Source organism: Salvelinus fontinalis, unplaced genomic scaffold (assembly GCF_029448725.1).
Source record: "Salvelinus fontinalis isolate EN_2023a unplaced genomic scaffold, ASM2944872v1 scaffold_0036, whole genome shotgun sequence".
Taxonomy (NCBI): domain Eukaryota; kingdom Metazoa; phylum Chordata; class Actinopteri; order Salmoniformes; family Salmonidae; genus Salvelinus; species Salvelinus fontinalis.
In genome coordinates this window covers 390077-406303 of record NW_026600245.1, presented here as the reverse complement: position 1 = coordinate 406303, position 16227 = coordinate 390077, and the positions used below count along the sequence as shown (strand labels likewise).

Below are 16227 nucleotides of genomic sequence, written 5' to 3'. Positions count from 1 at the left end.
GCCATCCATCATTGACATTTATTGTCAATTAGTGTTGCTTCCTAAGTGGACAGTTTGATTTCACAGAAGTGTGATTGACTTGGAGTTACATTGTGTTGTTTAAGTGTTCCCTTTATTTTTTTGAGCAGTGTATGTTAACCCATCATTTATACCTGTTAGTTCATAAACCATCATTTACACCTGTTAATTCATAACCCATCATTTATACCTGTTAGTTCATAACCTATCATTTATACCTGTTAGTTCATAACTCATCATTTATACCTGTTAATTCATAACCCATCATTTATACCTGTTAATTCATAACCCATCATTTATACCTGTTAGTTTATAACCCATCATTTATACCTGTTAATTCATAACCTATCGTTTATACCTGTTAGTTCATAACCCATCGTTTATACCTGTTAGTTCATAACCCATCGTTTATACCTGTTAGTTCATAACCCATCGTTTGTACCTGTTAGTTCATAACCCATCATTTGTACCTGTTAGTTCATAACCCATTGTTTATACCTGTTAATTCATAATCCATCATTTATACCTGTTAATTCAGGGACGGTTCAGGCAGGCTGGCACGCTCCCTGACCTTACTTGGCAGGCACTAATGGGGATCCATAATAAATACAAATACTTGTATCAATATATTTGTCTCTCTTTTTTCTCGGATTCGAAAATGCTAATTAGCATCAAAGTAGACGACATGCAAGACTACAAATCCCTGCAAGCTCCTGCATTTCATCTCTAGTCGACACCTTTCACAGAACAGTTCACTGAATTGTCCATTGAAATAAATGTTGACAATTTAATCATTGCTTCATAAAGGCCTGATTGGTGGAGTGCTACAGAGATGGTCATCCTTCTGGAAGGTTCTCCCATCACCACAGAGGAACTCTGGAGCTCTGTCAGAGTGAACATCGGGTTCTTGTTCACCTCCCTAACCAAGGCCCTTCTCCCCTGATTTCTCAGTTTGGCCAGGTGGCCAGCTCTAGGAAGAGTCTTGGTGGTTCCAAACTTCTTCCTTTTAAGAATGATGGAGGCCACTGTGTTCTTGGGGACCTTCAATGCTGAAGACATTATTTGGTACCTTTCCCCAGAACTGTGCCTCGAATTCCTTTGACCTCATGGCTTGGTTTTTGCTCTGACATGCACTGTAAACTGTGAGACTTTATATAGACAGGTGTGTGCCTCTCCAAATCATGTCTAATCAATTGAATTTACCACAAGTGGACTCCAATCAAGCTGGAGAAACATCTCAAGGATGATCAATGGAATCAGGATACATCTGAGCTCAATTTCGAGTCTCATAGCAAAGGGTCTGAATACTTAAGTAAATACATTTGCAAAAATGTCTAAACCTGTTTTGGGGTTGTCCATTATGGGCTATTGTGTGTAGATTGATGAGGGGAAAAAATATTCAATTTTAGAATAAGGCTGTAATGTCACTAAATGTGGAAAAATTGAAGGGGTCTGAATACTTAATGAATGCGCTGTATTTCACTGGCAGATTTTTCTACCACTACCAGTTTTCTACCATTGGCAGTTTTGTACATAGTCACGTGAAACGTGGTATAGAAACGTCCAATCTTAGGAGAGTACATGGGAGGCACTATACTGTGTGTCTGCAGGTGTCTATCTGGTCAAAACCACTGATACAGGTGCCCCTCCACCCTCTGGTGGGATGGATCATGTCTACAGAGAAACTTAGATTCAAATACTTTGATTTGTGTGTATTGGTTATACTGTATGTTGTGAAATTGTTAGATATCACTTGTTAGATATTACTGCACTGTCGGAGCTAGAAACACAAGCATTTCACTACACCCGCAATAACATCTGCTAAATACGTGTAAGTGACCAATAAAATGTGATTTTGATTTGAAATAAACTTCCTATTTATCAAAGGTGCTTTTGGTTGGGGTCAACATGAATCCAAAGGATTTGAATTTGTTAAGTCCATATTGATACAGAAACACAAAGCCATGATTTATATTTATTAAGAACAAGTTGATAAACAAAGTCATGAAAAATTGGAAGAATTGAATAAACCACATTTTGGCTATGATAAAAGATATGCATCTGGGGTCAAAATGATCCGTGTCAGAAGTGTGGATCAATGCAAATATGTAGTGGTGTGTAAAGTTTGTTTTAAATTCTCACTCATTGTACACGAATTAATCAACACATGCTTCTCTTTGAACGACTTAATATAATAATAAACTTTTATTAAATAAATTAAAAATATACTTTTGGTTCCTCAACTGCGTTGCCCACTCCAGTCAGCAGATGGCGATTTGCTTCTTTTAGGTTGAGGCGATGCTGCCAGTGTGACGTAAAATCTAGTGGACGGGGCGCTCCTTCAACAACAACAGCTAGTCAGACCCATCCGTAGCTTTCTAGCAAACATAGCTACAACATTCACGCTCTTTACAATGTTTTGGTGTATATTAGTCGCTGTGTATTAAACACACTTCTGTCGTATGTACTTGTTGGCCCATTTAATTATATATTTACGTTGTTTGTCAGCTAGCTGGTTTGCTAAGTTAGCTTAGAACTAGGCTAGTCACTAATGCTAGCTAGCTAACATCTCCGACCATGAGTTCACTAAGTTACTCTCGTTCTGCTAAAGAAGAGGTGATCTGCTGGACGGAGAAAGAAGCTTTCATGAAAGAGGAGGACGAAGAAGAGGCTGTTACAATACAAAAACAAGTAGAGAGTGAGGCTGTTACCGTGAAAAAAGAAGAGAAAGACGTTACAGTGAAAGAAGAGGAAGACGCGTTCAGAGTGAAAGAGGAGGAGGAAGAGAAAGAGGAGGATGCAGTTTTTGGAGTGAAAGAGGAGGAGGGGGAGATGACTGTCACATTGGAGGAAGAGGAGGAGGTTGGAGATCTGTTTCACACCAGTAAGTACCGTCTCTGCAGTCGTTGAACCAATATGCAGTAAAGGGGTTCTACACTTTAATGTTGTTCTGTAGGAATGGCTGAAGCTTCACTGTAACGTGTAGAACATCGAGTGGATCATCAACAAAACGTTTGATCAAAACAATTGATCAAATGCATCCAATGACAATACCTGAAATACTGTAGTCCTCAATATCTCCTATTATCTTAGCCCAAGATGTACTCTTCTGATGGGGTCTGTCGTACCCCATCAGAACCCAAAATACAAGTTTTTTTTTACTCCAATGTTTATCAGTAAATATTAACAAACACTGTATATCCTCAAAACATGGTTAAAACTATCATGTTGATATCATGGATGGTTGCATTTCTCCAGCCCCATCCCTCAGCTTTTTACCGAAACGATTGTTTCTACTGCTAATTGCTGCCTCCGTTACTCCTCAAGGTCCAAGGACTGTATGTTATTTTCAGAGGTAGACTGGCTCTGGCAGCTAAAATAGTCAAATATTCCATCTAAATGTGAATCGATTCTCAATTGCGATACATTTCTAGAAACATACATCGCTGTACTTTCATATCACATCAAAATAATTTCACACAAAACTTTCATATCACATCAAAATAAGTAACCAGTCGCGACGCCCCAAACGGTAAACCAAATTAGTTTCTTGTAATTTCACCTTCCTTCAGGCTTCTTTTTCTTCTTTGGACTTTATATGGAAAGTTGGCAACCAACTTTAAGCTGCATTACCACCATCAACTGGACTGGAGTGTGGACCTCAGTTCATCTTTTAATCACCGACGTTGGTATATACCAAGACATTCATGAAGAGGGCACAACAAAACCTTTTCCCCCTCAGGAGACTGAAATGATTTGGCATGGGTCCGCAGATCCTCAAAAGGTAATACAGCTGCACCACCGAGAGCATCCTGACCGGTTGCATCACCGCCTGTTATGGCAACTGCTCGGCATTTGACCGTAAGGCGCTACAGAGGGTAGTGCGAAGGACCCAGTACATCATTGTGGCCAAGCTTCCTGCCATCCAGGACCTATATAATAGGCGGTGTCAGAGGAAAGCCCACAAAATTGTCAGAGACTCCAGTCACCAAAGTCATAGACTGTTTTCTCTGCTAACGCACGGCAACCGGTACCGGAGCGCCACGTCTAGGACCAAAAGCCTCCTCAACAGCTTCTACCCCCAAGCCATAAGACTGCTGAACAATTCATAAAATCACCACCGGACAATTTACATTGACCCCCCCCCCCCCCCCCCTTCCTCCCTTTTGTGCACTGCTGCTACTCACTGGCTGTTTGTTACCTATGCATAGTCACTACGCCCCCACCTTCATGTACAGATTACCTCAACTAGCCTGTACCCCCACACACTGACTCGGTACCGGTGCCCCCTGTAAAAAGCCTCCACACTGACTCGGTACCGGTGCCCCCTGTATATAGCCTCCACACTGACTTGGTACCGGTGCCCCCTGTATATAGCCTCCACACTGACTCAGTACCGGTGCCCCCTGTATATAGCCTCCACACTGACTCGGTACCGGTGCCCCCTGTATATAACCTCGTTATTGTTATTCTCATTGTGTTACTTTTTATTATTACTTTTTATTTTAGTCTACTTGGTAAACGTTTTCTTCTTCTTGAACTGCACTGTTGGTTAAGGGCTTGTAAGTAGGGCATTTCACGATAAAGTTGAAGTTGGTGTCTTGACGGATTTGTAAAAAACGGTTTGTCATAAAACACTATATATTTTTTTTTAAATGTTGGTGACACCACTCCCCAGAGGTGTCTCATTATTGGGATTGCTGATTCCTACCTGTAGCTCACTATGAGGTGTCTAGTGATACAGGTTAAGGGCCCTGTTGGAGATTGGTGGTTGGTTGCGGAGTCGAGGGAACAAGCAGGGTTGGACAGGGCCATGTTATTATCCCACACACAGTCTCTGTGGTTCATATGAACCCCATTCCTGGGAATTAGATTTGATTACAAATGGCCCCTGTCTGTTACCACAGATCGGTTCCGTCTGTCCCATTCCCAGCTAGGTTACGAGGCGCTTTATCATCAGTACCTATGACTGGTTGATAGGGCAAACCTCCATGCTTATTATAGAAAAAGTAATTAGGGGAAAACTATTTAGTACACTGAAATAAAATAACAAACCTGTTTGAAAAGTGAAACCTATTCCAAAACTATCTTTGACTCCAAAACTAAAATAGCCTAAAATAATAACCAGCGTGAATTATGTTCAGTTTGAATAATTTATATCTTAACTTTGGGCAAAAATATAATTGTGTTTTAAATAATTTTTTATGTGGTTTTAAAATTCTGAACCTTGTGGCTGGTAAATGCTGCCATGGGATGGCAATGTTTCAAATAGACCTAGCTTGTGTATCACTATCAGTTCCTATCACTATCCAGAAATACTTTAAGATATTAGGATATTGGAAACTACTTTCGATTCGTATTAACAGCTTAAAGAAAAGAACATTGTGATTTTTGTGAGAATTAGCTTAGGAACTGCGTGTCACAGCATGACAATATGAACGTGATTGGTCGACAGTCTCTTGGACGGGCGTTATATACGCTTTGACATTTTCTGGAATAGTTTTAATTTGAAAACGTTTTTATGTACTTGCCTGCCTATTGAATTTGTAATGCACTGTACTGTTCATCTCTGAAACTCACTGAGAATATTCCTTTCATACAGGAGTAGCAATACAGGGATATATAGTGGGGCAAAAAAAAGGTGACCAAATACTTATTTTCCACCATAATTTGCAAATAAATTCATTAAAAATCCTACATTGTGATTTTCTGGAATTCTTTTTCTCATTTTGTCTGTCATAGTTGAAGTGTACCTATGATGAACATTACAGGCCTCTCTCATCTTTTTAAGTGGGAGAACTTGCACAATTGGTGGCTGACTAAATATATTTTTTGCCCCCCTGTAACATCTACAGAAAAGACAGGAATGCTTAAGGGGTAGCTGTTGCTGTATACAGTGCATTCGGAAAGTAGTCAGACCCCTTGACTTTGTCCACATTTTGTTTAAAGCCTTATTCTAAAATTGATTAAATAATTTTTCCCCCCTTTCATTTAGCTAATTTATTTGGCACTCCTGCATTTGGGGAGTTTCTCCCATCCTTCTCTGCAGATCCTCTCTAGCTCTGTCAGGTTGGATGGGGAACATCACTGCACAGCTATTTTCACGTCTCTCCAGAGATGTTAGATCGGGCTCTGGCTGGGCCACTCAAGGACATTCAGAGACTTGTCCCGAAGCGACTCCTGTGTTGTCTTGGCTGTGTGCTTAAGGTCGTTGTCCCGTTGGACGGTGAACTTTTGCCCCAGTCTGAGGTCCTGAGCGCTCTGGAGCAGGTCTTTCATCAAGGATCTCTCTGCACTTTGCTCCGTTAATATTTCCCTCGATCCTAACTAGTCTCCCAGTCCCTGCAGCTGAAAAACAATCTGGATGGTGCCAGGTTTCCTCCAGACGTGACTCTTGGCATTCAGGCCATTGAGTTCAATCTTGGTTTCATCAAGCCAGAGAATCTTGTTTCTCATGGTTTTAGAGTCCTTAAGGTGCCTTTTGTCAAACTCCAAGCAGGCTGTCATGTGCCTTTTACTGAGGAGTGGCTTCCGTCTGGCCACTCTACCATAAAGGTCTGATTGGTGGAGTGCTGCAGATATGGTTGTACTTCTGGAAGGTTCTCCCATCTCCACAGAGGAACTTTGGAGCTCTGTCAGAGTGACCATCAGGTTTTTGTTCACCTCCCTGACCAAGGCCCTTCTCCCCCAATCGCTCAGTTTGGCCGGGTGACCAGCTCTAGGAAGAGTATTCCATTTTAAAATGAATGATGAAGGTCCATTAAAATGATGGAGGTCACTGTGTTCTTGGGGACCTTCAATGCGGCAGAATTTTTTTGGTACCCTTCCCCAGATCTGTGCCTCGACATAATCCTGTCTTGGAGCTCTACGGACAGTTCCTTCGACCTCATGGCATGGTTTTTGCTCTGACATGCACTGTCAACTGTGGGACCATATATAGACAGGGGTGTGTGTGCCTTCCAAATCATGTCCAATCAGTTGAATTTACCACAGATGGACTACGAACAAGTTGTAGATACATCTCAAGCATTATTAATGGAAACAAGATGCACCTGAAAGCAATTTTGAGTCTCATAGAAAAGGGTCTGAATACTTATGTAAATAAGGTATTTCTGTTTTTTTACCTGTTTTCACTTTGTCATTATGGGCTATTGATGACATCCCTCTGAAACAAAGCCTAACCATCAGAAAAACATCGTCCTTAGGCTACTCCTCCCGCTGCTGCTTGCCTTCGTAAATTCTGATGTTATGCTCCTAAAGTTTCTGATAATAGGCTACACCAGCAGTCGTTATGCTCCCATAGTTTCTGATAATAGGCTACACCAGCAGTCGTTATGCTCCTATAGTTTCTGGTAATAGACTACACCAGCAGTCGTTATGCTCCTATAGTTTCTGGTAATAGGCTACACCAGCAGTCGTTATGCTCCTATAGTTTCTGGTAATAGGCTACACCAGCAGTCGTTATGCTCCTATAGTTTCTGGTAATAGGCTACACCAGCAGTCGTTATGTTCCTATAGTTTCTGGTAATAGGCTACACCAGCAGGCGTTATGCTCCAATAGTTTCTGGTAATAGGCTACACCAGCAGTCGTTATGTTCCTATAGTTTCTGGTAATAGGCTACACCAGCAGTCGTTATGCTCCTATAGTTTCTGATAATAGGCTACACCAGCAGTCGTTATGCTCCTATAGTTTCTGGTAATAGGCTACACGAGCAGTCGTTATGTTCCTATAGTTTCTGGTAATAGGCTACACCAGCAGTCGTTATGCTCCTATAGTTTCTGATAATAGACTACACCAGCAGTCGTTATGCTCCTATAGTTTCTGGTAATAGGCTACACCAGCAGTCGTTATGCTCCTATCGTTTCTGATAATAGGCTACACCAGCAGTCGTTATGCTCCTATAGTTTCTGGTAATAGGCTACACCAGCAGTCGTTATGCTCCTATAGTTTCTGGTAATAGAGTACACCAGCAGTAGTTATGCTCCTATCGTTTCTGGTAATAGACTACACCAGCAGTCGTTATGCTCCTATAGTTTCTGGTAATAGGCTACACCAGCAGTCAGCAACCCTTTTCCATTTGGTACTAATTTATCTGACCAATTCTACTGATCTGGTGCCAGTTCTGATTTTCATATTCACATTTTACTGGAACAGTTTCATTTAATTTATAATAGTATCTCAAAATTATTATCTGTGTTTAATCTACATTCTATCTAAATCTAAATGAAAATTCAAATCTAAAAGTAACTTTTATTGCCATTGCCAACTATGTAAAAATAGTCTACATAAAGCCAACAAATAAAAACATCACAACCTGCAGGTAGAAAATATCCTGATAAAAATAAATATCCAATAATTCACATTTGCTGCACATGGCATGTCTACAACAAACTTGAAACATTGTATCAACTGGGTCGGCCCAAAACTCGAGATAGCAAGCTTGCAACATGGTATAAAATATTCTTGGCCCTCAGTTTCCCGCGCCAGTGAGTTCGGGACAGACACAGCTGTTGGCTATTTGTGCAAAGGATAAGAAGTAATCAAGTATTTTATAACATTTCCACTGGATCAGAGCATTACATCTTTCACTTTTATGCTGAGTGGTTATCGAAAGGGTGAGAGCTGGAAATATTTTACGAAAATACTTTGAGGAACTATTGTCATTCGCAATTGGTTTTTGATTAGACTTTGTTTACTTTTGTTTGAGGTGAAGAAAAAATTACTTTGAGAAGCTCTACAACTCCTTAGTGGTGCAGCGTTAAGACAATCAGAAATACTATCATACATCCCCAAATTGGCACATTTATAGGCCTACATTTGCGCGCAGGACAGGTAGACTAGTCCTACTTCTATCAAATCAAAATGTATTTGTCACGTGCGCCAAATACAACAGGTGTAGTAGACCTTACAGTGAAATGCTGACTTACAGGCTCTAACCAAGTTTAAAAAATGCACTCGAACTACGTATAATTTAGTGGCTCCTTATGTTACGCTGGGAAAACAGTTTTCATGGGCACAGAAATACTAAATCATTTCAGAGTTTGCTAAATCCAATGGTTCTAACCGAGAGTCACCTTAACTTTATTGACAACAGCCAAATGGATACTGTCATTAACATGGTTCTTCAATAATTACACATAATACTTAATACTGTAGCTGTTTAGTTAGTCACATGTTCAACTATCATCAGAAGATCCAGGAAATCATTTTCTGAATGACAGTCAAATGACAAACATCACAACATGCAACAACAACCAAAGTGCTTCTTCATTCATTACTCTGGTAAAGACAGTTATGCCGTGCTCCACGTTGGATCCAACATCCCTAACAAATTGATGTTTATAATGTTATTGTCTGCTTGATTTACTGTAGGGTCTCGTTAGTCTGTTTGGACACAGAGATACTTACCTCATAATGTGTAGAGAACTGTTCCTTGATGGATAGACTATTGTACAACACACACAGCTATTTTCCTTTATTCAGGACATTTAGAATGACATCACATTACAGAGTAGCCTAGTAGGATTATTCACAAAATTATCTGGTGATCAGGTTATGAAATGTCATGACAAAGACATTTTATTTTCCATGTTTCACCTGAAATATTAAATTATTTATAGTCCTAGGTCTATGTTATTGTTAGGTGAAGTTATGGGTCCTACAGTAGGTGTATGTTGTTGTTAGGTGAAGTTTATGGGTCCTACAGTAGGTCTATGTTTTTGTTAGGTGAAGTTATGGGTCCTACAGTAGGTCTATGTTGTTGTAAGGTGAAGTTATGGGTCCTACAGTAGGTCTATGTTATAGTTATGGGTCCTACAGTAGGTCTATGTTGTTGTTAGGTGAAGTTATGGGTCCTACAGTAGGTCTATGTTATAGTTAGGTGAAGTTATGGATCCTACAGTAGGTCTATGTTATAGTTATGGGTCCTACAGTAGGTCTATGTTATTGTTCGGTGAAGTTTTGTTAAACACTTAGTGGACAAACCCTCATTGTCAGGCTGATGGCAAAGCTAGCCAAATAGCATTTTAAGTGTTTTAAAAAAAGGTATAAAGCAACAATAACACAAACATTATATTAAGCAGGATATTCAAACGAGGCTTACCATTATAATCCAAAAGTAATGTGAAGTGCACTCATAAGCAACCTGTAAATGGAGGCTATATTTGCTGCAGCCTATGAGAATTCCCCTGAGTTTTCCCCCATGGTGGTGAATTAGTGAATAGACACAGAGCTTAATAATGTGAGTTTCCTTGAGTAGAATCCTGATCTTGCTCTGATAGTGCGCTGTAATATTCAGAATACTTTGTGGAAAACTAAAATCTTCACTGACCATTTTTGCTCCAATCAGATATACTACATCCATAACTAGTGGTTTCCTCATTAGCAGATATACTACACCCATAACTAGTGGTTTCCTCATTAGCAGATATACTACATCCATAACTAGTGGTTTCCTCATTACCAGATATACTACATCCATAACTAGTGGTTTCCTCATTAGCAGATATACTACATCCATAACTAGTGGTTTCCTCATTAGAAGATATACTACATCCATAAATAAGCAGATATACTACATCCATAACTAGTGGTTTCCTCATTACCAGATATACTACATCCATAACTATGCGGTTTCCTCATTACCAGATATACTACATCCATAACTAGTGGTTTCCTCATTAGCAGATATACTACATCCATAACTAGTGGTTTCCTCATTACCAGATATACTACATCCATAACTAGTGGTTTCCTCATTACCAGATACACTACATCCATAACTAGTGGTTTCCTCATTACCAGATATACTACATCCATAACTAGTGGTTTCCTCATTACCAGATATACTACATCCATAACTAGTGGTTTCCTCATTAGCAGGGAGGAGTTTCTACAACCAGATATACTACATCAATAACTAGTGGTTTCCTCATTACCAGATATACTACATCCATAACTAGTGGTTTCCTCATTAGCAGATATACTACATCCATAACTAGTGGTTTCCTCATTACCAGATATACTACATCCATAACTAGTGGTTTCCTCATTACCAGATATACTACATCCATAACTAGTGGTTTCCTCATTAGCAGGGAGGAGTTTCTACAACCAGATATACTACATCAATAACTAGTGGTTTCCTCATTAGCAGATATACTACATCCATAACTAGTGGTTTCCTCATTAGCAGATATACTACATCCATAACTAGTGGTTTCCTCATTACCAGATATACTACATCCATAACTAGTGGTGTCCTCGTTAGCAGATATACTACATCCATAACTAGTGGTTTCCTCGTTAGCAGATGTACTACATCCATAACTAGTGGTTTCCTCATTAGCAGATATACTACATCCATAACTAGTGGTTTCCTCATTAGCAGATATACTACATCCATAACTAGTGGTTTCCTCATTAGCAGATATACTACATCCATAACTAGTGGTTTCCTCATTACCAAATATACTACATCCATAACTAATGGTTTCCTCATTACGAGATATACTACAACAATAACTGATGGTTTCCTCATTATCAGATATACTACATCCATAACTAGTGGTTTCCTCATGACCAGATTTACTACATCCATAACTAGTGGTTTCCTCATTACCAGATATACTACATCCATAACTAGTGGTTTCCTCATTACCAGATATACTACATCCATAACTAGTGGTTTCCTCATGACCAGATTTACTACATCCATAACTAGTGGTTTCCTCATTACCAGATATACTACATCCATAACTAGTGGTTTCCTCATTACCAGATATACTACATCCATAACTAGTGGTTTCCTCATTGCCAGATATACTACATCCATAACTAGCGGTTTCTGCATTAGCAGGGAGGAGTTTCTGCAACCAAATTGTGTGCGCATCGCCCTCCTGCCGCAAAAAAACACAGAAAGGGGCCTATGTTGGAGACCAAAAGTCGTCTGGCACAATGCTTAGGATTTCAACAACTTTAATAACTTATTTCTAGCCTACAGTTATCGATGTTACTACTGTGAAAACGAGAAAACAAGACAATTGTCATAATTTAACAGCCGTCAATTGTTGTACAACTTCATGGGTATGCTCTGGGCATCACCTTTTACCTCAAATTAACAGTGGATTTCTGCTGTTGTGGGCCTTTAACCTTCTGTCTGACGTTGTCATTCACACAGGAGAGAGACGGGACTATCGTGGATCCTCTGGGGAGTCTCAACAACATCATGATGCTGACGAGGCAGAGAAGTGTCTCTCCACATCAGAACTCCTCAAGAAACACCTGCAGAGACCCACAGGGAAGAGAACTCACTGCTGCTCTGACTGTGGGAAACGTTGCAAATCTTCATCAGAACTTAAAATACACCAGCGAGTACACACAGGAGAGAAGCCTTATAGCTGTGATCAATGTTGGAAGAGTTTTACTCAGTCAAGCTCCCTGAAATCACACCATAGAACACACACTGGAGAGAAACCTTTTGGCTGTTATCAATGTGGGAGGAGTTTTACTCAGCTAAGCAGCCTGATAGTACACAGGCGGGGACACACAGGAGAGAAACCTTATAGCTGTGATCAATGTGGGAAGAGTTTTACTACATCTAGCTATCTAACTATACACCAGAGAACACACACAGGAGAGAAACCTTATGGTTGTGATCAATGTGGGAAGAGTTTTACTCAGCTAAGCAGCCTGATAGTACACAGGCGGGGACACACAGGAGAGAAACCTTATAGCTGTGATCAATGTGTGAGCAGTTTTACCTCATCTAGCTATCTAACTATACACCAGAGAACACACACAGGAGAGAAACCTTATAGCTGTGATCAATGTGGGAAGAGTTTTACTCAACTAAGCAGCCTGATAGTACACCAGCGGGGCCATACAGGAGAGAAACATAGCTGTGATCAATGTGGGAAGATTTTTACCTCATCTAGCTATCTAACTATACACCAGAGAATACACACAGGAGATAAATCTTATGGCTGTGATCACTGTGGGAAGAGTTTCATTCGGCTACAAACCCTGAAATCACACCAGAGAATACACACTGGAGAGAAACCTTATAGCTGTAATCAATGTGGGAAGAGTTTTACTCAGCTAAACGGCTTGATATCACACCAGAGAACACACACAGGAGAGAAACCTTGTAGCTGTGATCAATGTGGGAAGAGATACTCTGATAAAAGATCTCTGATTAAACATCAGAAATTACATGGAGTTGTTTCATGATATCAATGAAATAATGTCACAATGTAGAATGTTTTAACATTGTAGTAGGAGTATTTTAATGATGTCACAATGTAGAATGTTTTAACATTGTAGAAGGAGTATTTTAATGATGTCACAATGTAGAACCCTAAATGTTTGTTAAATTGATTTTAGCCTCAAGGGGAAAATCCAGGCTCTGAATTGAAAGAGTTACTATTTATGAGATTTATCAAAAAAGTGACTAACAAAAATAGAGTTGTGTTCCACTTACCACGTTGGTGACCCACTTGAATCAAAATGCAACACTTCAAAATGTTTAGGTTTTCAATATATCCCAAACTGTTTCAGCATATTGGTTATTGATTTGGACACGTTAAAACTGTGTTTTGACATTGCGCTATTCCCATTTAGCAAAATGTCATTGAAAAGACGTTGAAAAGAAGACTGCCCAACGTCCAATATATGTTCTGTCCAGTATATGTTCGGTTGTCGTTGAAAGTGAAAGTTGAAAAGATGTCTTTTCGGGTCGATTTTTTCCAATGACTTGAAAACTGCTTAATTTCAACGTACTTGCAGCTTTTTCACCTATAATCAATTTTATTAACAAACTGACATCACTCCAGTATTTCTTGACAACATCAAATGCTAATTGTCTTTATTCCACTACTGAAGAAGCATGACTCAAATCACCTCATATTTCAAACATTCAGCCTGACAAAAGGTACATGTTTTATTATTCCAGCCTCACCATTAAGTTAATTATTGCCAATACATATTAACAAAGGGGTGTACATTTGGTTTTGATATTTCATATTTACAATTATGTAACATTTAGTAATCATAGTTATTCATGCAACCAACTTGACATTTTTGGGTACATTTATATTGACGTTGTTGCCCTGTTTTTATAATATCAGGGTTCATTCTCAGATGTGCCAACCCAAATGTACTAGAGCATGACATTGGGGACTGGGCCCCGATCCAACAACATGCCTTTTGAGTGAACCCTGAAAAGAGAGAGAAGCTCCGCAGTGGAAAGTTACTACGGATATCGCAGGAGTTTCCTCTTGAAATCAGACATGTCCGTGGAAAACTTGGTTGCTGATTATCTCTGGGGTGGGCAGTCAAAAAGATTTGTGTTTTGCGTTTAGCCAGTGTGTTACCATGATCACAATTTATTTGGGGTTTTATCTCTTATTCTTTTCCGTATTGAAACTGCACTGTTGGTTAGGGGCTCGTAAGTAAGCGTTCCAGTGTTGTATCCGGCGCATGTGACTAATACTATTTGATTTGAGTTTTGTTTGGGCTCGTTCCAAGGGGACGAGAGTTCTAGAAGTTAGTGAGTTTTAGGAAGACAGGGAGTTATAGAAGCTAGTGAGTTTTAGGATTCTATAGAAAGAAAAATGAGAAAAAAATAATATGCTTGTTTATTATTATTTAGGAATAGGTGTTTTATCTTGTTTTTAATTGTTGACAGCCAGTAGACACCATGTTTATATTGGTGAAGGTGAAGCATTGTAGTTGATTATAATGTGAAATGGAAGTTGTTTTCTGTTGGTGGTGAGCAAACTTGTCTGACAAAAATAAAGGATATATTTGTTGTCTTTCGGGGGAAGGTGTTACAGGCTTTGGTTTTTCCATTTATGTTTTGAGGTTGTACTTTAGCACGTATAGCTCGTTAGCACGTATAGCTCGTTAGCACGTAGGACGCACTGATTGATGGAGAGTCTCCAGCTTTTTGGTTTGCTTCCTGTCTCTAAGTTTGGTGTGTGTTTTTCTTTTGTTTGCCTCTTCTTGGGCAGATTTAGTGGGTGTCATGGTGGGTGTCTTTTATGTCCCAGATGTTGTTACTAGTCAACTTCCAGTGGACACCCCCATAGTGTCTTTCAGAGCCCCTCCTAAAAAACAAGCTAATATTTTGGGTTGGATATTGCATCCAATTAATATTTTAATCAATAGAATTTCCTTAATGTTCATTAGTCTTTCAGTTGTTAATCTTCTGTTTGTTGTGTACTAAATATTTTTGTTTATTTTCATTTTGTTTTATTCCTGTGGAAGCCATTGTGTTGCATCCATGTCTGAAATGTGCTGTATAAATAAAGCTTGATTTGATTTCAACAAATGAACCCAACGACTGACCAATCAACAGACTGATGGTCCATCTTAGTATGAAAAACAGTATCAATCCCACTTTTCCAGCCTGCTGAAGGTGTGGTGGAGTGGTAAACACCTTCCCCGGCTCTACCAAGAGCTTGAGGTGGTCTCCCACAGCTCTGCTTATGTCATGTTCTGTGGCCTTGCCGTTCCATTTCTTGACTGCCCCTGCAACACAAACACATTTAGTCATATTATATAAAACACTCAAAGTAATGGATATGGAGCATCTACGGCCTCAGTTACACCTGGCACCTGAATGTGACTTCTGTCATCCGATCACTCTAAGCTGCATTAGGTTCAGATCTACCAGGATGGGCCTTTGACATAGTCTGGACGCAGTCAGGCCACTAAATATAAATAAGCAACGTAAAGAGGTGGGGTGACTGATTGGGGAAAAGTACATTCTACACAAATTACCTTCATAATAGCAAAGAACAAATGTGTGTGCCTGAGGTAAAATCAACTTTCATACAGCCAAAAGGGGTGAGAAATTACACCCATATCAGTGGACAATTTGCACTAATGTAAATAAACATAGATGATGGAACATATTCCCTTTTGCTGACGTGATGAACCACTAAGAGGACATAAATGTTTACCATCTAAACCATGTGTTACCTCTCACCTCTCTGGCTGTAGAAGTGTTCTTCATAACCAGTCCCTCAACAGCTCTCTGACTAAGCTCCACCCTCACTGGGTCTTCAGAGGAGAGGAAGGCTGAGGAGGGATGGAAGGATGAATGGATCAGTCAGTCAATAAAGTGTAGAGCTGCTGTCTATGCTTTCTGACAAAATCACTATTTTAGTAGTTCATTAAAGTAAATAAGGCTTTATGATTGCTGA

General features: G+C 39.6%; 1 protein-coding gene across 1 annotated transcript; it reads left to right on the top strand.

Moving 5' to 3' along the window:
- Positions 1 to 2353: 2353 nt before the first annotated feature.
- LOC129842374 (zinc finger protein 501-like) lies at positions 2354 to 15324 on the top strand. The gene is made up of 2 exons (XM_055910914.1): positions 2354 to 2902; positions 12198 to 15324. Exons 1-2 carry the CDS (start codon positions 2596 to 2598, stop codon positions 13247 to 13249), a joined length of 1359 nt encoding a protein of 452 aa, XP_055766889.1. The 5' UTR covers positions 2354 to 2595; the 3' UTR covers positions 13250 to 15324.
- The last annotated feature ends 903 nt before the right edge of the window (positions 15325 to 16227 follow it).